The sequence below is a fragment of the Hipposideros armiger genome, unplaced genomic scaffold (genome assembly GCF_001890085.2).
Source record: "Hipposideros armiger isolate ML-2016 unplaced genomic scaffold, ASM189008v1 scaffold_291, whole genome shotgun sequence".
NCBI lineage: Eukaryota > Metazoa > Chordata > Mammalia > Chiroptera > Hipposideridae > Hipposideros > Hipposideros armiger.
The window spans coordinates 901,608-923,656 of record NW_017731641.1 but is presented as its reverse complement, the minus strand read 5'-3'; the positions used below and the strand labels follow the sequence as shown (position 1 = coordinate 923,656).

The window sequence follows — 22,049 nt, the reverse complement described above, 5'->3', positions numbered from 1 at the left end:
ACTAAGTGTGAAAACTCAAATTGTAAAACTTGTAGAAAAAAATATAGGAGTACATCTCTGTGACCTTGTGTTAGAGTTCTTAGATACAATATCAAAAGCACAATCCACAAAAGGAAAAAAGATATTAAATTGGACTTAATTAAAATTAAAAGCTTTTGTGCTTCAAAAAATATCATTAAGGAGATGAAGAGACAAGCCACAAACTGAGAGAAAATATTTGCAAATTAAATGTCTGATAATGGACTTGTATCCAGAATATATAAAGAACTCTTACAACATGATAAGACGACAAATGATCCAAATTAGAAATGGGCAACAGGGGCCGGCTGAGTGGCGCATGGTTAAGAACTTGCTTGGGATGCCAGAGGGCCCCGGTTCGGATCCCACATATGAGGGCCAGTGACACTGCCCTCTACAGCTAAGATGCTGAACAACGGCTCAACCTGGAGCTGGGCTGCTGTGAGTTGCCAGCGACGGCGTAGGCTGCAGCCCCTGTGGCAGTGGGTTGCCATGGGCTACCGTGTGTAGCCAGCAGCCAGCGTGAGCGGCCAGCAGCCGCAGTGAGCGGCTGTCCAGAAGCCGGCGACTGATCTGCCTCACCCGGGAAGAGCGCAATGATGGTGCCAACTTGGGCCAGTGAAGCGACGTCCTCCACAACTAGACTGAGGAACAAAACGACAGCAACTTGTCTGTCCCCCTGCCCCCAATTCCCCAGCACTGTTCCCATCCCCCCAATTCACCAATAAAAATCTTTAAAAAAAAAAAAAAGGGCAACAGATGTGAATAGACATTTCACCAAAGAAGGTAAAAAATGGATAAGTGTCACATCAAGAGATGTTCAACATCTATATTGATTTGTACACAAGAAATTAATAAAAAAAGAAATGAAACAGACTTCATGATATATAAAAAAATGGAGATTATTTAATGAAGTTTTTCCTTTAAAAGCTATTCTAAAGTCATAATAATAAAAGGTGACAGAAAAGCAAAAAAAAAAAGAAAAAAGATGCTCAACATCATTAGTTACTAGGGAAATGCAAATCAAATCTATAATGGAATATCACTTCAAACCCATTAGAATGGTCATAATAAAAAAGCCAAGCAATAACACGTGTTGGTGATATTGTGGAGACACTGGAATTCCCATTCATTGCTGGTGGGAATGGAATAAAATGATTCTGCCACCTTGGAAAGCAGTTTGGCAACTTTCTTAAAAAGTTAAGTGTAAATTTTCCACATGACCTAGCTAGTCCACTCCTAGGAATCTACCTGTGAAGAATGAACAACATACATACACATGGACTTGAATGTGAACGCTCATAGCACCATTATTCATAACATCGCCAAACTGGAAACAATGCAAATGTCCTTCAAGTGATGAAGGGATAAACAAAATGTGGTCTAGCCCTACATAGAGGCTGCTCAGCAAGAAAAAGGAATGAACTGTTGATAACATGCTACAATGTAACTGAATCTCAAAAACATCATGCTAAGTGAAAGGAGCCAGACACAAAAGGCCACATATTGAATAATCCTATTTATAGAAAATGTCCAGAAACGCCAAATCCATAGAGACAGAAAGCGGATCAGTGGCTGCCTGGGACTGTTGTGGGAGTGGAGATCGACAAGGGGCCTTTTCAGGGTCATGCAAATGGCCTAATATTGGATAGCAGTGATGCCTGCACAACTCTGTAAATGTCCTAAAAAATCATTGAGTTGTATACTTTAAATGGGTGAATTTAATGGTATGTAAATTATACCTCCATAAAGCTGTTAAAAAAATAAAGGGGAAGATAAAAAAGGTTACCTCCTCTGCAAGGTTTATCCTGGTTGCTTAACCTGCTCTTTCTCCCAGGAAACCCAGCCCCTTTCACTCTGCTCTACTTTTTTTTGGATAGCACCTTAACACCTTCTAATAAACTATAACATTTTCTTCTTATGTTTATTGTTAGTGTCCACCTTCCTCTGCTAGAAGACAAGGTGTGATCAAACAATACAGTACATGTTTAAATAAAAAATTTTATTACAGTAAAAGACACATTGCCATGAATTCTCCTCAAATACCCCCCCCTCACTTTGAACACACTTATCCCATTGTTCTTGCCACTTTCTGAAGCAGTTCTGGAAGTCCTCTTTCATGAGTGTCATTAGTTGCGCTGTCGTGGCTGCCTCGATGCCCTGAATCACTTTGACTTTGGGGAAGAGCCAGAAGTCATACGGTGCCAGCTCTGATGAATAAGGTAGATGAGGACACACTGTAATGTTATTATTTGACAGAAATTGCCATACCAGAAGTGATGTGTGTCACGGAGCATTGTGATGATGGAGGACAAAGTAAAGACACTCAGGAAAGAGGGCTTCCAGAACTGCTTCAGAAAGTGGCAAGAGCGATGGGATAAGTGCGTTCAAAGCGAGGGGGAGTATTTTGAGGGGGGGTTAATGGCAATGTGTCTTTCACTGTAATAATTTTTTTTAATAAACATTTACTGTATTTTTTAAAAAATCATGCCTTGTATAAGTTCTACGAAGGCAGAAGATTTTAGTCTGTTTTGATCGCTGGTGTATATTCCCAGTGCCTGGTGCATGGAAGGTGCGTACATACGTGTTAAAAAATGGAATGAAGAACATTTGATTGGCTGATGCTTTCCAGCTCTAAAATTCTCTAATCCAGGTTAGGTTTGGGGGTCTTTTCCAAGGTTAGGTTTTGGTTCTTTGTAGAGCTGTTGCCCAGGCCAAGCTGGTATCTGGGGCTGGGGCTGGAAGGAGACACAGGGCAGTCCCAGGTGACCCGTGCTCAGAGTCCAGCTTTCTCTATCTTGAAGAGTCAGAGAGGACTGGTTTTCCTTTCTCATGTGCTCTGCAGCCTCTAGCATAGTCCTTTTTCTTTTTGACCTCAGTCGACCCATCTCTAAAATGAGTTCTCTCCAGCATTCTAGTGACAGTGTGTGTGTCTATCTCTGTCTAGATAGAGCGGGGAGTGCACAGAGTGTGGGAGGGAGCAGTGTGTTTGGGAGGAGAGCAGTGCCAGCTCTTCTAGGGGGGTGGCTGCGTGGCCACCAGCCTGCTCCCCCATTTCTTGCTTTCCACCACGGGGGCTTCAGTGGTGTTCCTGGCACCTGGGATTTCTTAGCTGCTAACACCTTTTCTGACATATTTACATATGGAAAATTCTTCCTTTCTATAAACATTTACAAACACCTTGATGGGCTTGTGAAAATGACACTCTTTTGGAAGCCAGCCTTTCCGGGCTGTGGGGCTCCACTATTTATTTTTGCAAGCTGGAGGCAGCTGTGTGAGCTTCTGGGTGCCTGTGAACCTCCCACTTATGAAAGCTTCCTCCACATGGACAGAATCATTTAGAGGCCCAGAGCGATGGGGAAGACGCATCGGGCGGTCCCCTGATGATGAGACTTAATGGGATGGAAAATGGAGCCTGTGGGTCTCGGGGCCCTGGCTCTCAAGGCACATCTGGGGAGCAGGGGCTGCCAGGAAGGGGCTTCTGAAGCCTTCGGTTCGTTGTGCAGGCCACCTCTCTGACTCTGGGGGCCCAGGGACAGTGTGAGGGCTCAGACAGGGCTCCTAGAGCTCCCCCGGGGTGGAAAGAGACCTGCATCACAGCCCATATCTGAAGGGGAGGAGTCAGGCAGCAGCAGTTAAGTTTGAGCAGAATTCTGGAAAAGAGAAGCGTCCCGACTTAGGAAGGGCAAGGGTTCGGGGGCCAGAACTGAGTTCAGATTCTAAATGTTTCTTTCTTAATATGTGACCTTGGGCAAGTTAATGGGTCTCTTTGTGTGCCATGTTTCTCATCAGTGAAAGGAGACATGGGGCCTGCCTGGCAAAGATGGTGAGAAGGTGAATAAAGGCATGCATGTGGGTTACCCAGGCAGCAGGTCAAGGTTCCTGAATTGCCTGTCTCTGGCTGCACCTACAACATAGGTCCCCTCCCAGCACAGCAACAAAATAACAAAGCTCTGGCCAGTCCCACTCCTGAGCTAGCCATGCATCTTTGTTCTGCAGAAAACTGCCGGCAGCCAAGACTAGGTCCTGACTTCTGCGGGTGGGCACTGCCCGCTCTGCCACTGTGGTGTCCCGTGCTGGCCATGGGCAGTGGATAGTCTTCTGTAAGCCTGGCCCCTGCCCATTTGCCAGGGCTTTCTCCCTCTGGGACCACTCCTGGTCTTGGACTCTGTGAGTTAGCCTTGGGATTTGTGACTTCGGCTCTAAACCCCTCCCTGCCCCGTTGGCTGCTGAGGGAAGGCTTCCATTTAGCGGCATTTTCCTTTCTCATTTCATGCTGTAATGGAGATTCATTGCTAGTTTTAAATCCATAATTTACCATGAAACCCTTGTCTCAGCCTGAGCTGAGGTCATAGCGGAGAAGTAGGGAGCTATTTTTACCCTTCGAGTTCTCCCTCTAGGCTTTCCCAGGGCAGGCCTCGGCCAGCCAGTGTCCTGGGTGTGACATTCACGATGCCCAGGCATCTCGAGCCTGGTGGGGCTGGCTGGCCCCGGCCCTCCCTCTCAGGTGTGACTGTCTTCCCTCCACTTCATGTTTCATTAGGGGGAATCACCGGCGTGGTGGGGCCTCGCGCTGAGGATAACATGCCCCACTTACTCCATTCTTTTTGGGCCTGACAAGGAGGGGATCAATACTTCTGTCCAGTCACCAAGATTTGTCCATTTCCCATCAGCGACTGATTCTCTTGATTGAGTGTTCTTGTGTCTTTCAGCCACAGGGGGCGCTGATGATTCGGCCACGCTCTGAATTGTGCATGCGTGTGTGTGTGTGTGTGTGTGTGTGTGTGTGTGTGTGTGTACGTGTGTGCCCACCAGTGCTCTGTCCTTGAGGCGGGGTGTCTGTTTATGTATGAATAAGATTGATGCATAAGCAGGGAGCCTTGTAAGGGCCAGTGGCCAGCTAGATTCCTGACTGAGGACCCAGTAGGGCCCCCAGATACAGGTGGGCCCTTGTCTGCGTTTTTTTCAGGTGTGAGGAGATGTTGGAATCCACGCCCAGCCAGAGAAAGCCGTGGTGGCAGAGTGGGTGAAGGCTTCTCAAGACAACTGCATCTTGAGAGTTACAGAGAGTGGCTTGAATTTCACGGGCTCCCAGGAGCTGCTGGTTCCTTGCCAAATGGCTGACGCTAGAGGAGCAAGGCCCTGACTTTTGCAAATCTCCATGGTCCAAGCTCACGCTCCCTTTTGTTGAGCATTGGAGCCTGTTTAACCTCTCCCAGAGTCACACTTGGTGAAAGCCGCAGACGGACATATCGTCCTTGCTCTTAGGAGCAAGGGAACAAGGACTAAGGGACCACTGCCCCTCATGCCTGACCCCAAACCATGATCAAATGAGGGAGAATCACAGTCAAACTGTGGAGGGGATTTGCATGTCTTTTCCCCAGATCCAGATTTTACCAGGGCGACAGCAGGGCCGGAGAGGTCAAGCATCTTTATCTGATGTCTGGCAGCTGGTCGGTGGCAGGAGTGTGGCAAGAATGCACATCTCCCGACTCCCAGGTGAGGGCCCTGCTTCTGCAGAAGTGCCAGCACCTTGGGTAGAGTGGAAGCACACTTCAGGACTGCAGGGATGCCCTGAGGAGTCTAAGTCACTTAGTGATGGGGTGGGGGACCCTAGGGGGTCAGCAGAACTAGGAAAGGGCTAGTGGGGTCCAGGAGCAGGAGGCTGACACCTTGTGTGTGCAGCAGACCCTGGGTGGGCTCCTGCACACACTTCTCTGTGCTGGTGTTGAGAGCAAGAGGTGTTGGAAGGGGCAGTGGAGGAACTGGTCCTGGGGTGGCCGTTAGGGACACTGCCCCCAGCTTTAAGTGGTGAGCACTGCCCCCCAAAGCAGTGTTGGGCATCGGGCCACTCCAGCAAGGCCACTGAATTAGACCAGTTAGCTCTCCTCCCATTGGTCGAGTCTGTTCCAACCGACCTTGGCGAAGCTGGGTGGGGTAAGGTAGGGGACGTGTGTCCCTTGTATCAGGTCTCCCCATGCTTGGAGAGGACCCTGCCTGCCCCTTGACACCTACATTCCTGCTGAAAGGGGATGTGCTGAGTTTGCTTCGGTCCCTGATAGATCCCCAGCCCCCTGGAGCCCTGGAAATTCTTCAGCACCTGTGTCTCTCTCCCCACCTTATTTTCCACCATGATGGGCCCCAGCTAGATGACTGGACTCTTCTGACATCACATCGAGGCTGAGAGGAAGAGCGGGGAGAAGGGGGGTGGGAGGCAGGCAGAGAGGCCTTTCCTTTCATGGCAACATGGCAGATTAGAGGGATAGGGAGACTGAGGGGCGGGATGATCTTAGCATGAAAGGACCCGGAGTGACCTGTCTCCAAAGTCAACACACCTGGACCCAATGGCTACAGAGCGCTCCAGGAAGACCCTCTATCTCACGCTTCACCCTCCATCAACTGCTATGGGCAGCTACTCAGGGGGCATATGGCATTGAACCCACAGTGTAGACCTCAGAGACCAGGTCTCCTATTCCCAGGGAGCTTATACTATAATTTAGGAGAGAGACTATTAGTCAACCTAAGGTCACTCAGTGACCCAGAGCCATATTTACCTTGTAACCTGTTCCAGCAGGTAAGCACAGAGTTTAAATGGGAGGGCAAAGAGGGTGGGCAGTGGCCAAAAGAGAGGGGAGTAGGGGAATCAGCTTCTGGCCTAGGGGTCACTAGAGTGGCCTGAGCCCCCAAGAAAGGAAGTGTAGCAGGAAGGGTGTGGGGAGGAGCTGGCGGCAGGGGTGGGGTGGGGGTTGAAGGGCACCGGAGCTCAGGCACAGCTGCCACCTGGAACTTCAGGAGATTAGGATGCTTTGTATGTTCCGTTCTCCCATGTCTGGCTAGTTTGCTGCCCTATTTGGGGGGTGATCTCAGGGTAATGAATGTGGCAGGAAACAGGCACACAGCGCAAACGAGATACGGCATCCAAGACCAGGCCGGGGCCCAGGCAAAACAAGCCTAATGAGGAGATAAGGAAATCAATTCTGCTTGTCTTCCCAGGGTACAAGCTGGGAGGGGCTGCAGGAAGTGTGTCTTCCTGCCTTGTGCGCTGGATGGAATAGCTTCTCTGAGATGCGGAGCCTGATCCCCCAGGAAGGAGGGGTTGCTTGTTGGTGTCTCCTAACATTGCAGGAATCATAGTAATACCAACAACAGGTACGATGACAACTGTCAACGCGGCTATGCCTTGCTGCATGAAATGCCTTACATATATTATTTCATTACATCCTCTTTATAACCCTAAGAGGACGAGATTATTATGACTATTGCTCCTTTTTACATGAGAGGAAACTGAGGCACAGAGTAGTTAAATAACTTGCCCAAGGTCACCCCACTGGGAGAGTGACACAGCTAGGTTTCAAGTATAGGCAGTCTGGCTTCCAGAGTGTGGGCTTTTAACCATGAAGCCATGTCACCTCTCTAAACACAACGCAACACAACACAATGTAACGCAACACAATGCAACACAGCACGACACAATTGTCACATGCATTTGGGGCTTATCTGCCAGGTGCTGCTCCCTGTGGTGAGGTTCAGTGTACACTCCCTGCAGTTCACTGCAGGGAACATTTGCTGAGCACCTAATAGATAGATACTCACAGGCAGTGCTCATCATGAGGGATGCACGATGCCCGCCCGACAGTGGGGGAGACAGACATGTGAACAGTTGCTTTCAATGTAATTGGGTTGAGTGTTTTGATCGAGGTGTGGCCGGGAGGCTAAGGGAGCACAGAGGGGGGTAGTCAGGCCGTGTGGGGCTTCCTGGAGGGGGTGATGTCTAAGATGAATCCTGACAGGTGAGCAAGAGTTAGCCAAGGATAAGAACGGTGATAAGGGCCTTCTAGGCAGAAACACACATGTGCGAAGGTGCAGAGGTATGGGGGGTGAAGGGAGCTGCAAGCTGGGTGTTGTCCCTGAAGCAAGCGGGTGGCAGAACTGGGCCTGGAGAGAAAGCAGACGGCAGGCCTCAGAGGGTCTCACGTGCCATGGAGGCAGCTTGAGCTTTGTTCTACGGATGTGTTTTCTCATCCCCGGAGAACCGCTCAGATTGTCCCCTACTGACAGGGTGACTGTAGCTGGGTTTCTATAACAGTTTTAGAAGCCAGCGCTCTTGGGTTCTGTGTCAGCTCTGCCTTCCCTTGCTGCACGACCTGAGTTCTTCACTGTCTCTCTGGACCCGTCTCCCCAGAAGATGAGGGGGTTGGGAAACAGGGGTGCTGCCAACGCTGTGTACTTAGGAGACCTCTGCCTGCAGTTCCCCTGGGTGGAAGAGTTGCCAAGGGAGCCATGGTTTTGAAAAAGTCACAAGATAAGGACACGTTTGGACCTTCTCTGTTTACCACTCTCAATATTTAGGGGCCTGACATCATTTTAAAGATGCCCTCTTTATTTGAATTGACTTAGTCTCCATGTTAAATAATTCATGTTGATTTAGGAAGCTTTAGTTCTGATGGGAGCCACAAGACAGCGGAGTTAATATTAGAACGGGTCAGGAAGAAGAGGGGAAGGGAAGGAAGACTGGGAAAATACCCTTTTAAATAATTAACCTGACATCCATCACCCTCCCCCACCTACTTCCAGGCCCCCTTACCCCGTTCTACTTTCCCTTTCTCACAGTGTTTCTTCCAGCTGACAGCCGACGCAACTACACAGCGTACTTGTTTAATCGGTTTATTATTTATGACTGTCTCTCTTCCTGCTAGAACACACGCTTCACCTGGGCTGGGGGTGGTGTTCTCTTTTTGTTTACAGATGAATCTCAAGTGTCTAGATCATTGCTCCGCACATAATAGGTGCTCAGTAAATATTTGTTGATCAAATCCTTGGTACTCATTTCTTCCCTGCTCTGGGTCCCTCGAGTCTTTGCTCTCCAAGTTTCCAGGCAGTTAGAAAGATCAAGTACAACATCCCCCCTTACAGCTCTGGCCCTGGAACAGTTTAGATAGTTTCAATCCTGGGGGTCCTGCAGGAGGGAGAAGGATCAGTCTGCACGTCTGCATGTGCGTGTGTGTGTGCGCGCGTGTGTGTATCTGTGTGTGTGTGTGTGTGTGTGTGTGTGTGAGTTTGATGCACACAATAATTCTAGGACACTGGCATTTTTATTATCTTCATTTTACAGATGAAGAGCTAGAAACTCCATTCACTTACTCACTCTATTCATTAATTCATTCACTTATTTATTAAAAAATCTCAAATATTATTGAGTCCCTACTCTATACTAAGTGCTGGTTAAAGAAAACTGAACCAGAGGCCCAGTGCCAGCCCTGACGACCTGCCCAGGGCCACACAGTGAAAAAGGTGCATGTAGGCATTCCTTTTCTCAGCCAGTGCTCTTTGCCCTGCAGCCCAGCTCTTCACAGGTGCGTGGGGGTTCCAGCATGTGGGTCCTTATTATAGAAGTAATGTCTTTTGAAAGCTGGACAGTTCTCAGAGATCATTTTATTTATCACCACTATCATTTTACAGATGAGGCAACTGAGATCCAGAGAGGTTGAGTAACAGGGCCAAGATCACACAGCTGGTTAATGGTAGGGTCGGGGCTCTTGCCTTCAAGGCTGCCGCTCTGTCCATGATACCATGATTTCCAGGATGTTCTGGGGGCAGAAAGACTCATGTCTCCACCTGGCTTGAGTCACGGAATGGTCCTCGGCTGGCTGGGTCACAGACGGAATGCAGCCTGCCTGCTAACCTGGACTGGGCTCCCCAGCCTTTGCCTGGCTCAGCCTCCCAAGCGCAGCCCCTGCCCTCTCCTTCCCTCCTGGTCTCCTAGCTCCCTCCCTCCCTCTGCCTCTCAGTGTAGCAAATGCTCAGCTCAAAGTTTCTCTTTGCCTGATTGCATCTGAGAGCTGGAAACACAAGGCTAATTAATGTGTCTGTGACTCTAGGCTTGGCTGCTGGGCTCGGGTCCCCATACCCTCCCTGGGGCCCAGCAGGCTCTGTGAGCTGGCCCTCTGGCTTCTCCAAGCGGTGCAGGCAGACGCATATTTTCACAATGCACATCTGTTGGCTATATAAACTCTCCTATTTGCCCTCCTCACTTGGTGCTTTGATGGAAGACCCCTGGGGGTCTCCCTCTGTTCCAGCCAAAGTGTTTGCTTTGCGCTTTTGCCAGAATACCATCTGATTCTGCTCTCATATCTTCTGCAGGTTCTAATCAGGCTCTTACTTTATTTAATTAAAAATCGATCTCAGGCAAATACAGGCTAAATTAGGAAGCTTTCTCACTCCTGGAACACAGGGAAGGCAGCCACCCCCCTCCAACCCCCCACCTCTTGGGAACTGGGACATTTTCCCAGGCTGAGATGTCACAGCAAAACAGATGGGGTCTTGGTTGGGAAGCTGGCTGGCCAGGGTAGAAACAGCCTTCTCCCTTCTGCTGAAACAGCCGCTCTGTCTATCCACCGCCCTGAACAGACCAGGGCTCCCTTTCCAGGAGGCTGGATGAGCTTCTGCAAGCAGGGCCTCCCTCCAGGGCAGTAGGTGGGGCTGTCTACTGCAGAGAAACTCAGCCAGGCTGGGGACCTTAGGCAGAGCCCTGCAGGACCAGCTCAGGGGTGGGGACCTAGAGTGGCCCTGAAGATTCAGGGAAGACTCTAGGCAGAGCCTGGGGCAGCTCTTTCTTGCCGTGGTGTGTGTGTGTGTGTGTGTGGGGGGGGGTTAGTTTGTTTGTTTAGGAGGAATGTTTTTTTGGGAATCTTCATGAAAGATTGCTGCTGAGGTTCCCTTTCTGGCTCAGGAATTCCATCACGGCCATCCTGCTGGGGACCCCTGAAAATTTCCCCTTGCCTCTTCAACTGATACCCAAATTTGAATAAAACATCTGCACCACATGAACCCAGCTCTGTGCCCAGAGGCAGTACCAGGCCATGGCACTGGAGAGGGAGAAAGACGTGTGAATGGCATTTAGATGTGACCCAAGACAAAGTCGAGTCTGTTCAGATCAGACCCCCAGGCTGAGCTCCCAGAAGCCCGGCTTTTAACCAGCCAGATCAAGGAGATTCTAATGGCATTTAGCAATGTGGAGACCAGGCAGAGAGCTTTGGCTTGGAGTTCTAAAATCTGGGGTCTATCTTGAGTGTAATTAAGCTGTGTGACCTTCCGTGAGTGCCTTTGCCTCTCTGAGTCTTGATTTCCTTACCTGTAAAATGTTTGGAATAATTTGGACTTTGTTATCTACTGGAATAGTAGAAGGAAAAAAATATGGAAATAGTTGGGTATGACTGGGTGAAGCTCTGATACCATGACAACTTAAGGACAAGATACATCTCCATCTACTTTAGGTCCTGCGTGTAGTCACGAGTGGGCATTGCTTAGGCTTTTCTCGTTTTAGCATTCTTTGGTACTTTCTAGCAGCGGACAATGCAGTAGAAGGCAGATTCTTCCGGGGGTGGGGGCTTAATAACCTCTGAACATGAATATCTTACCACTTCGCTTAGCATACCTATTCTGGCATTTCACAATCCTCAAAACCCAGAAAATATATTAGGCACTAAATCATTCTTCTCTGCTCCCTCAAACCCTATACCCATTTCCATTTTAGCCCCATTTCAGGAGAGATGGAGACTGCTGCCTCACCTTTTAATGTCCCTGATTACTTTTCCGAAGGCCCACTTCCTGACCACATCATCCCAGATTATTTACCCTGGCCTACCTGTTTTATTTTTCTCATTCCTTTCATTGCAGGGCCAGAGGAGACTCAAAGGTTGCAGGAGGTTCTGAGGTTGGCCCCGAGTTCCTCCTCTCTGTCTCGAGAAGCCAGCCTCTGATCTTGGTAAGTGGTCCTCTGGGGCCTGTCTGCTGCTGTGCTTTGGCTAATCTGCCTGTGTGCTGGCCGTGTAGATCTGAAGATAGCCTGACACACTCTTAAATATTTCATCTCGGTGCAGCCATGAGCCTTATCTACCAGGCGAGGAGGCAGCACCCCAGCTGCTGACCCTGTTGTCAAAGCTTCTCAGCATCTGCTAAGAGGCGGGCAGAGCAGAAGCCAGGCTCCCCTTTTCTGGCTGCCAAGCTCCATCCTACAAGTGGCCTTGCAGAGACTCACTATGGAAGCAGTGAGGTGGTGCATAGAGCCCAAGCTGGGAGACCTTGGGCAGGGACCCTTTGCTTCTCTGAGCCTCAGTTTCTCATCACAGGCAAGAATCCTGTCCCACAGACTTGCAACAGAACAGCTGAGGAAGTATAAGTGAAAGTGCTTTGAGGGTTGCTGTAAGGCCTATGCAAATTGAGCTATTATTACTTATGTGCAAACCTGGGCTCTGAGGGAGCCTGGATCCTCAGTAACATCTGGCCAGAGGAAGGAGGTGACAGGGTTGAGGCAGTTTAAGAGGCAGTGAGCCCATCCCTGTCTTCAGTCAGGTCTTCCCGAGTGAGGAAGGGGGACCTCTTCAGGCAGGATGTCCCAGGGACACTGGGCTCCTGGGAAGCTGAGATGAAGAGAGACCATGGGCAAAGGTATGATCTGGAATAAGAGCCTGCAGTGAGTTTTCTCAGGGATGACATAGGTAGCCCAGGGTTCCCAGGAGCAGGAAAGGGGGAAGGAACAGGGGCAACGATGGGCCCTATGGATGCTAGAATCACAGGGAAAATCAAGCTCCGGGTGGATTCTGATAGGAGAGGTGGTGAGATGGGGATTGTCAGCACCCAGAAGGAGGTCAATCCAGAAAGAAGTGACTCGAAGATGTGTCACATTCTTCTCCATATCTCCATCACTTAGCACAGGGCCTAACACAGATCATACATGTAGAGCATGCTTTCTAAGTGAATAAATGAGCACCCAGGAGCCCTTATTCACTCCCTAACCTGGAATCAAACACACTAGGGTTGGACAAAGTCATAGGTAAGTTGGCATTGGCCTTCTGATTTTCAGGGCAGGAATTTTCACTTTTCCCCTTTTGGTGGGGAGGAGGTTACTGACACAATGGGGCCACAGTAGCCAGAGTCCTGTGGGACAATTCCTGGGGCTTTGCCCAGTGGGGTGCCCCTGCAGTTGGCTGGAAGGAACCCTTCTGGAGCTGAGCCCATGGTACTTCCCGTAGTATCCTCGCCCCCAAGGGCGGACGGTGCTTACCCAAGACGGTGAGGCGTGCAGGGCGGGACCGAATGGCAGCCTGGATGGCCTGGCACTCGTACACGGCATCATCTTGCAGCTCTGCCCGCAGGATCTTCAGGTGATGTTCCCCTGACAGATGGTTCCCTACCACCAAGTACTGTGGGTAACCTGTGGAGACAGCAGGCATATCAAGGGGTCCAGCCTGTCCGGGGGTGGAGATGACATTCATGACAAACAGGCACAGTGGTGGCACACCTGAGCAGGGCCTGGCCTGTGTTAGGGGCTGGCAGAGCAGGCTTCTGCTCAGGGCCCTGATCTCTGCATAAGAAGCACAGAAACGAGAGTTTCCCCAGGGTGCTGGTTCAGAGTGCGTGCGTATAAGGGAATTGTCGGTTTTAAGTTTAGGAATGTCGGGGAAGCCATATTATAGAGGGAAGGAGAGAACGGAGAGGGAAATGCTAAGTGGGGACGGACGCAGAGGGGTTATTACCCTGAGAAGTGGTGCGCCCTGCACCGTGGTTTACTCAGTAGACATGCATTTTGATAAGGACACACACAGAGAGACAGAGACATGCAGGCTGAGATCCACAAACAGACAGAAGACAGAGTAAGAGAGAGAGAGGAGGAAGGAAAGAGAGAAATATTTGGGAAAGCATTACGAGTGACTTTGGGGAAAAGTTTCGTTTCAGGAAGTAGAAATCTCGGCCCGCCCAACTGTGACCAGGAAGCTCTGGTCACTGTGAACCATAAGCAGCCCTTTTCTAGTCACTCCTTCTACCCACCCCCAACCCCTAGGGCCTGATTAAGCACTTATGAGGTGCTGGGGACACATAGGAATTTGGGGGCCCCTTATACCACTGGAGATGAATAATGGATAAATAAAAGCTTGAGCATGATAAATCATTAATCAGCTTCCCTCCTGCTGTGTAGTGTTGAATATAAACACCAACGTAAGTCATAGCTGGTCAGGTTGGGCAGATCCCCGGTTCCTGGGTCTTGGGCCCTGAACCCCTTAGTTTCTCTCAGCAGGCTCTGTGTCCCACTCGTCCCCTTTCCTGAGCTCTGCCCTTCCCCCCGCCAGTCCCTTACAGGGCACTTCCTCCTTGTCCGGCCCCCTTCTCTCCTCAGAGGCCTGTCCACCCACCTAGGCAGCTCCAAAGAGCTCTACTTCCAGAAGGACCTTCACCAGGACAGTCTGAGCTCTCAGAAAGGGGCCATAGAAGGAGGGGATTGGGCAGACTGGACCTTTTAAAGACTAGGGCTTAAGCAAGTGAGAGACAGAAACAGAGACAGACAGAAGGACATATAATAGCTCTCCCTCTTCAAATATTTCAAAGTCTCTTAGTATGCGTTAGATGTGTTTGTGTGGCTCCCAAGGGCAGTATTAGCACCAATGAGTAGAATTAACATGGGGAAATACTTTTAGAATACTATGAATGTTTTGAGGTGCCCAACAAGGATCTAGGCTGCCAGAGGTGAGCGTGAAGCCCCTATCACTGGCTGTATTCAAGCAGAGGTTGTATGATTACCTGTCAGGGACACTGCAGAGGAGATTTCCACCCTGATTAAAATATTGGAGCTCTAAGGCCCCTTCCATCTCCATAAACTAAGGGACTTCTAGAGGTGGGACAAGGTGGAGGTGGGCTGTGCAGGGGCACTTATTCCTGGGCCCTGGAGGTAGCTATAACCCTCTGCCGGGTTTCCCAATATGCTCTTTGGGTGCTTTCTATGCTGCTGAGCCCATCAGGCTCATGTCTTCATGGCTAACATTATCCCCATCATGCAATCAAATGGCCTGGCCCTCCACAGCTGTTCAGGCCTGGCCAGAGATGTTCACAGGGTAATCAGCTGTACCCGCCTCCCCTCTGCCCTCTGCTGGGCTTGGGGAAGGAACCCAGGTGAGTTAAGCTGGCTTTCCTCAGGACCAGGGTGAGGGGCTGGGAATGGTTTCCAGCCCAGTCCTCTCCCTGCTGCTGCCGCCCTCGGTGTAGCAGGCTGACTGAGCCAGCCCCTCCAACCCAGTCTCTGAATCCCGCTGTCCTGTGATTAGTCCCTGCTCTCCTGCAGGCGTCTTGGCTGGAGCTTGTGTTTTTGTTGTCTTGCAAGCCATCAGCACAACGATTTTGCTCTCAGGAGCTGCTGAAAACATCAGTGATGGGTTTGTATTTGCCTAATTAGGCGACGAGCTGTGATATTGTCCCAAGGACTGGCGGCATCTTCGGAAAACATTGGTTTAGAAACAAAGGTTCTGAGGAAGTTCTAGCTCCTTCAACAGTATCATTATTCTCTCTTGCTGTTCTCAGAGGAGGCAAAATTATTGGGATTCCGGGTTTACAGTCAAATTGCCTGGGTTCAGCTCTATCACTTCCTCATGTGTTGTCTTGGGTTAGTTACTTTCACTTCCTTGTACTTCCATTTTCTTATCAGTATAATGGGGACCATGCCAGTACCTTATAGAGTTCTGGTGAAGATTAGATAGGGCAATCTCGTAAAATGCCTGGCACATAGTAGGTAGTCTATAAACGCTGATTTAAATAAAAGTGACTGTGAGGGAGGGTAACCAAAGCGGTCCCTGTCTTACTAAATGAGAGACTGGGTGTCAGGGCCTCTCGCCAGTTAGAAGCCAGGGTCCCAGGCACTGGGCTTTGGTATATGTTTGAGTCAATCAATTTCTTTCCTAACTGTGACTTTATTTACCTGTCACATAAAGGGGGAAATCCTTCTTTTTCTCCATGTGGATCATTGTAGATTTATGAGAAAATGTCTGAGAAGTACTTGCGTTCTTAGAAGAAAAATATTCTATCACTATGAGGAAGTATAGTTACAAATCACTTCCTTTGATTGTTTGTTTCAGCAGTGGTGACCAGAAAGACAGTGAAGTCTTCAGTTAGGGCATCATTCCTGGTAGACTGAATGGGCCACACAGGTAAAACAGAAGAGGACGGAGCTACAGCAGGTAGAAGTCCCACAAGACTGGGCCTCAATTTTCCCATAGGAAAACTGTTGCAATATTAAAGGCTCTGCAAATACTTGCTGAATTGAGATCTATTGCTCTCACATTCTCATCAGTATTTATTAGACATGTAAGTATCTGTCATTATTGTCATGATACTATTGAGGGGGCCAGTGATCAAATATAGAGAAAACACTTTACCAGGAATTTGAGTTCACTGACTCTGCAAGGAGAAGGCCAACCTTCTTTCTATAAATGGAGTCAAGTTGGAGAGGAAGCAGACCACAGTTCATGAGAGCCCACTGCCCTTCAGCACTTAGCAGGACCCAATCCTGGATCCCAGAAAGCCATTCATGGAAGTGGATGCCAGAGGCTCAATGATCCGTATGTTGATGACTAGTCTATGAACCATCCATGGTGACCTGGGGCCTCCTCTTGGCCACCAATTCAACAAGACCCCAGTTCCTGACTGAAGGCTGAAAACCATTAGCTAGGAACCCTAAGAGGCTCCTTCACTAGCAGCAATGCTGGGCCAAGCTCAGAGCCATGAGTATGAGTGATTCTAGTATTGAAGGTCATATCCTTCCCCCAGTTTCTCTAGGGTGAAGGAGTTCAGAGTCCCTGAACATGGCTGGTTCCCACAATACTTAAATTTTATGGCAGCACCATATATTTTGGAGATATTATTGTGCATTTCATCCACGCTCAGCTGGGCTGCAGCATTCAAACTGTGATGCTATTGACCATTGCTATAATGTTTCAATATACATTTTTGGCAAGACATAACTCACATTTTAAAATATTAATCCCCCAACCATCATGTTGCTGAGTGCACTTCGATTTTTATTTTCCTACAGCTGTATACCACGAGAGAGGCAAAGCTGCTTCTCAGTTGAATACACACTTTTCTTTCCTCCTCCATCCTCAGCCATTCCCCCATTGCAAGGACACTCAGATCCCTTGTTCTGAATTTTACAGTTTATGCTAAGCCTAGCAAACAGTCACATGCCTCCCATCCCCAAGGGAGAGTAATCATGGCGAATAGTGAGTGACAAGGGGGATGATTCTATTCTTTTTGTTCCTGGGGAGGGAGAAGATGGATTGGAAAGACACCTCTATGGGCTTTGGAGTTGACCTTTACAGTAGTTAACAGATGATTGGGCATGACACCAAGCAGGGAACTCAGATGCCAGCCGTCAATGGCCTCAGAAGCCCACCAGTAAATCTCTGATGAATATCAGCTTGGGTGGGCTGAATAAGGTTTGGATTTTATTTCAAACACCTCTTTTCTTTTCTTTCCATTACATAGTGGCCCCTAAAATCACCAGGTTTCTTTGTGAGTTGTCAATCTATTTGGCTCCCTTTGATGGATGGGAGCTGAGAAGAAACAGGTTGTGATCAGTGAGGAACAAGAAACAAGAACGCTTTACCTCTGGAAATCTGAATTGACATGAATTGTGTTTGAGTTTAGAATACTGCTTCTGGGGTAACATTGTGTGAGTTTTAGGACCCATCACCAGAGCTAAAGGGTTAATTGAGTTCAGTACCCATGGTCAGAGGGGCCCTCAAAGTCCTCTGCATCCTGGACCCGGGCCTTGCCTACCCTGCCTCTTCCTGTGAGATCTGCACTGACCGCTGGAGAGTTAATCCCCAAATGCCTATGAAGATGGGGTTTCCTAGGAGGGTGGGTGGGTAAGGCAGGGTGGGTTCCGGGCTTTCCCAGGGAGGTCTGAAGGTACTCACTTGAGAGGTCCCTGCCCACACCCAGAGCCAAGCCGTCTTTGATCCACAGAACGAAGCCATCATATTCCGGGATGGCACACAGCAGTGTCACCGGCTGCCCCGATACCACGGCCTGGTCTTGGGGCTGCTGGCTGAAGGAGTACACTTGGCCTAGGAAGGAGACAAGCACAGCAGTCAGTTACAGCAGGGAGCAGTGCCTGGAGGGCTTCTCCTCAAGTTATGGAAGCAGAGCCCAGGTTGACCCAGGGGACAAGGCGCCCTTAGAGTACCTCACTTCCTGCCTGGGGCTCAGCAGCGACTTCATCACTGCCCCTAGCTTAATCCCTTGCTTCCAGGAGCTGGCTCCCAGCTACAGCCTCATCAATCCCTAACTAACGTACACCTATCCTCCTGCGCCCCAACAAGCAAGCCGTGTCCGCCACCTGCCGCATTTGGGACACGCATCGCTCTCCATTTGGCTAACTCCTACTTTACACCCCTTGCTGGCACCTGCTTCCAGGGCAGAGGCATGACAGACAGTCCTAGCTGGTAGCATTCTGTTGGGGGGGCATGGGAAGTGGTGTGCTTTGGTTAATCCTGAGAACGCAAGAAATCATATTATTGTTTCAGCTGGGTGAGTGGTGATGGAGCATGGCGGAAGGTGTGGCTGAGGCAGCAGGTCATCATCTTCACACGTCCTCCTGTCCATTTTTCTGCAGCAGACCCTACTCCAGCCTCACTACCACTCAGGAGAAAGTCATGGCTGTGACCCCCCCACCCCCCAATATATACCTCAAAGCGAGATGGCACTGACCCATCTAAGCTATGCCATTATTTTATTAAACAAACACATGTGCAGTGTGTACAACAGGCCAGGCATTGTTCTTGGATTGAAAATATTAGCTCATTAATATTTTCATCCTCGTACCAACCTGGGAGGTAAGTCCTGTTTTTACCCCCATTTTCCAGGTGAGGCACAAGAAGGTGAAAATCCCTAACAGGGGCTGCGCTGTTACTTACTTCCCAGGTGCTGAGTGTGCCTCACCTGGAGTTGTTGCAGCACCCACAACACCCCATGGACCTTGTAAACCCCATTTCACAGGGGCTTAGGAACAGGAGCTGCAGAGCTTAACTAAACTGCCGAGGGAGTGTCTAGGGGCAGGACTGGGGCTGTGAACCCAAGACTTTCGGACTCCAAAGATCATGTTCTCAACTACTGAGCTTTGCTGTGTGCAGATCCCTAAGCCTGGTCCTGGAGGGGACGCTGAAGAAGGGGATGATGTGACCGTGTTCCTGGGAGGCCACAGGAGAATGCACAGTGGGACAATGACATTTACTGATCTCCCACCCACAGTGCGGTCAGTGTCTCAGATGCCCTCCCTCTTGTAAACCATTTAATTCCATGTCAGGGCAGAAAGATCCCTGTGTTACAGCAAAGAAACTGGGGTCAGAGAGGCAGAGTCATGTGCCCAGGGTCATACAGCTAACGGGTGGTGGAGCAGGGGTTTGACCCGGGGTCCATTGACTTCTGAGTCCTCATTCTTTCCCAAACCGTCCTCTGCAGATATGGACATACAACCCAGGAAAGCTGGACCTGATGGCAGGCTGCAGCCACGGCTTCTCCTCCCTGACCTGGGAGAGTTAGGTCGGCTATAGAGGTCCGGGACACCGGCTGCTGCCCATCTTGGGAACACAAAGTCCCAGGCTCAGTCCCCACATAGGGCCGAGCTCTCAGCAGCAGATGGACCTACGAAGGGGGAGGCTGGTGTGTAGCTCTGAGGGGAGCTGGGTGGTGGCATAGAGTGTGGCGGAGCCCCCAACAGGAGAGGCCAAGTTCACAGGAGAGAGTTTGTGGCAGGCAGGCAGGTAGCTGAGTCTACAACCTGATGAGTCTTGGCTCGGTCTCTGAGGAGTCTCATTAACAATCAAATTGGCCCTGAATTGTGGGAGTAACACTTTTTATTCTGATTTGAGCTTTACAAATTAGATTTCATAGGACATTTTAATCAGCTATGTGTGGTGGCTTTTTTTTCCCTCTCTGTCTCTTCAGGTTCTCTGTTGTAATTAGACTGTTTCTGGCACCAAACAAGAGAGAGAAGGAGGAAGAGACAGAGGAAAAAGGAGACGCAAGAGCCTGGAAAAGACCAAGAGGGCGAGGGATGAGGGGAGGAGAGGGAGAGAAAAGAGGGGCTGGAGAGGAAGGAAGAGGAGGAAGAGGCTGAGGCAGGGAGCAGGGAGAAGAGAGGCGGGGAGGGGAGGAGACGCAGATGAGAATGAGAATGTGGTAGGGGAAGAGAACACGCCTTTCCAAGGCTCTTCTCTCAGTTCTAAGGATGATTTCTCAGCTCATTCTTTTATCCCCAAATCTTTCTTGCAAGAGGGACATTGTCAAGACAGCCACTGTAGCTGCCAAAGATTGTGTTATCAGAGAGAGTTATTAGGCTGTCAGCAGAGACCTGAGGGCGTTATACTAAACAAAATGGTGCCTGAGCCCTCAGAAATGTCCATTAACAGGGAGGCCTGCAGTGGGTAACTGTCCCATTGGGCCCCCATCCTTAATCCCGCTTCCTCTTGGTGCTGGTGAGCCTAACTGGAGAGATGGGCGCAGAAAGCATCCTGAGGCGGGGGTGGTGCTGGGGTGAGGGTGAGTTCTGAACTGGTGATGAGATATCCTAGTGTGGCAGCGGTGGTGCCCTGAGGGAGAAGAGTGCTGTCACCATAGAAACGCAGCTCTGGAGGAAGTCACTGGGCTGGAAGGAGAGCTCCATGGAAGCAGGTCTTGGAGGTGGACACGGAGTAGTTGCTACTTCACTCTAGAGGGTGTCAGAGTGAGGAGTTGGAGCAGGCAGAAGAACCCCCCAAAGAAGACCTGGGGCCTGCAGAGAGGAGCCTGAAGGGTAAGAAAGAGCAGGAAAGGGGCTCAACTGGAGGACAGTATCTGGGTCCATCCATCTGAATAACTTCAAAGAGAGAGATTTGGCTCTCACATTTTGTCTGTTTGGATGCCCTTGGCTTTTCTATGGAAAGAATGTTTCTGGGGGGCGACGGACTCACAGGATTGTCTCAAAAAACCACCAAGAATGTGATTTGCAAATTACTTTTTGGGAGGGAACGATTAGTGCTATAACTGACAGTTTTCTTTTTCAGTCTAATTTTAATTTTTGCACATTAAATACAAGACACATAAACATACTTTTTTTCTTTTAAATCAATGGGATGACTTCTCAAGTAGAATCATAAGCTAAGTGTGACTCTCTAGAGTAGACAAAAGTTGAGGTCCTGTGGATGGAGAGGGGTGGAGGAGTGGCCCCACTTTTCACCCATGGGACAGACCTGGAGGCCTCTCCTTCAGGCTCAAGAGCCCCTAGGAACACAGTGTCCAAGCCATGGGTTTTGTCCTTGCCCAAAGAATGTCCCTCACCCATTCCCTCACTTCCTGTTTCCTAGTCCCCAATGTTCCTACTCCAAAGAAGTGAAATGTGAATGACCCAGGACCATTTTCTATAACCTCCTGAGTATTATATTGAGGAGACAGGAAGCTTCTTGAGAACATTTGCTTATTCAACACACATTTATGGAGGCCTGCTATGAAGCAGATATTGCATTGCCTTGTGAGAGACAGATGAATACAACCTGGTCCACCCTTCTAGGACCTTACGTCTGTACCCCCTCCACCCACACAACTCTGACCTGAGCACAGAGAATGTGCTGCATCAACTAGGGTTCTGCTCTCATTGTATACTCAACACACCTAGCCCCATCTCTCCCAGGTTTTCTGCCTCAGTATCCCATTTCATCCCATGAAGTTCTCCTGGTGTGAAGCCTGGAAGTCAGTTTGGTCTCCCTTCTCATGTTTTATTTTTAATCTGTCTCCGTCACCAAGTCTGGCCCAGCTTTCTAACATAATATTTCAGATTCACCCTTTCCTCTCCATTCCTGCTGTACAACCCAAGGCCCAGGCCCTCATCTCGTCACCCTGGGTTCTTAAAACCGACTATGAATGCTTTCAGGTTCTGCTCTGGAATTTTCTGTCTAACTCACAATTTTCCTCCTGTTTTCCACCTTTTCCAAGAGTGGAACCTCTAATGGCTGTCTACTGTCTGCAGGACAGCTCCTGGCTCTCCATCCGGGATGACAAGTTTCTCACAAATCTGACCCCCATCTCCTTGGGAGCTCAGTGGTGACACTGTGCTGTCTGTTCACTGATGTCACCTGCCTGAGTCCTGGCTGTTCCACCATCCTGGAAAGCACCCCTCCCCACAGGCCTCCCTAACCAGCCCTGACCTCACGGAAAGCCCAGCTCTGTCCTCC

General features: G+C 49.5%; 1 protein-coding gene across 4 annotated transcripts in view; it reads right to left on the bottom strand.

The window, feature by feature from the left end:
* The window catches only part of KIRREL3 (kirre like nephrin family adhesion molecule 3), a 629,076-nt gene that overhangs the window by 77,941 nt on the left and 529,086 nt on the right, over positions 1 to 22,049 (bottom strand). For all 4 annotated transcript variants that reach the window (XM_019658928.1, XM_019658924.1, XM_019658926.1 and 1 more), the window contains exons 4-5: positions 17,760 to 17,909; positions 13,082 to 13,231 (exon numbers count right to left, since the gene is read on the bottom strand). In XM_019658928.1, coding sequence (XP_019514473.1) covers positions 13,082 to 13,231; positions 17,760 to 17,909 — 300 coding nt within the window. The remainder of the gene's footprint in view (positions 1 to 13,081; positions 13,232 to 17,759; positions 17,910 to 22,049) is intronic.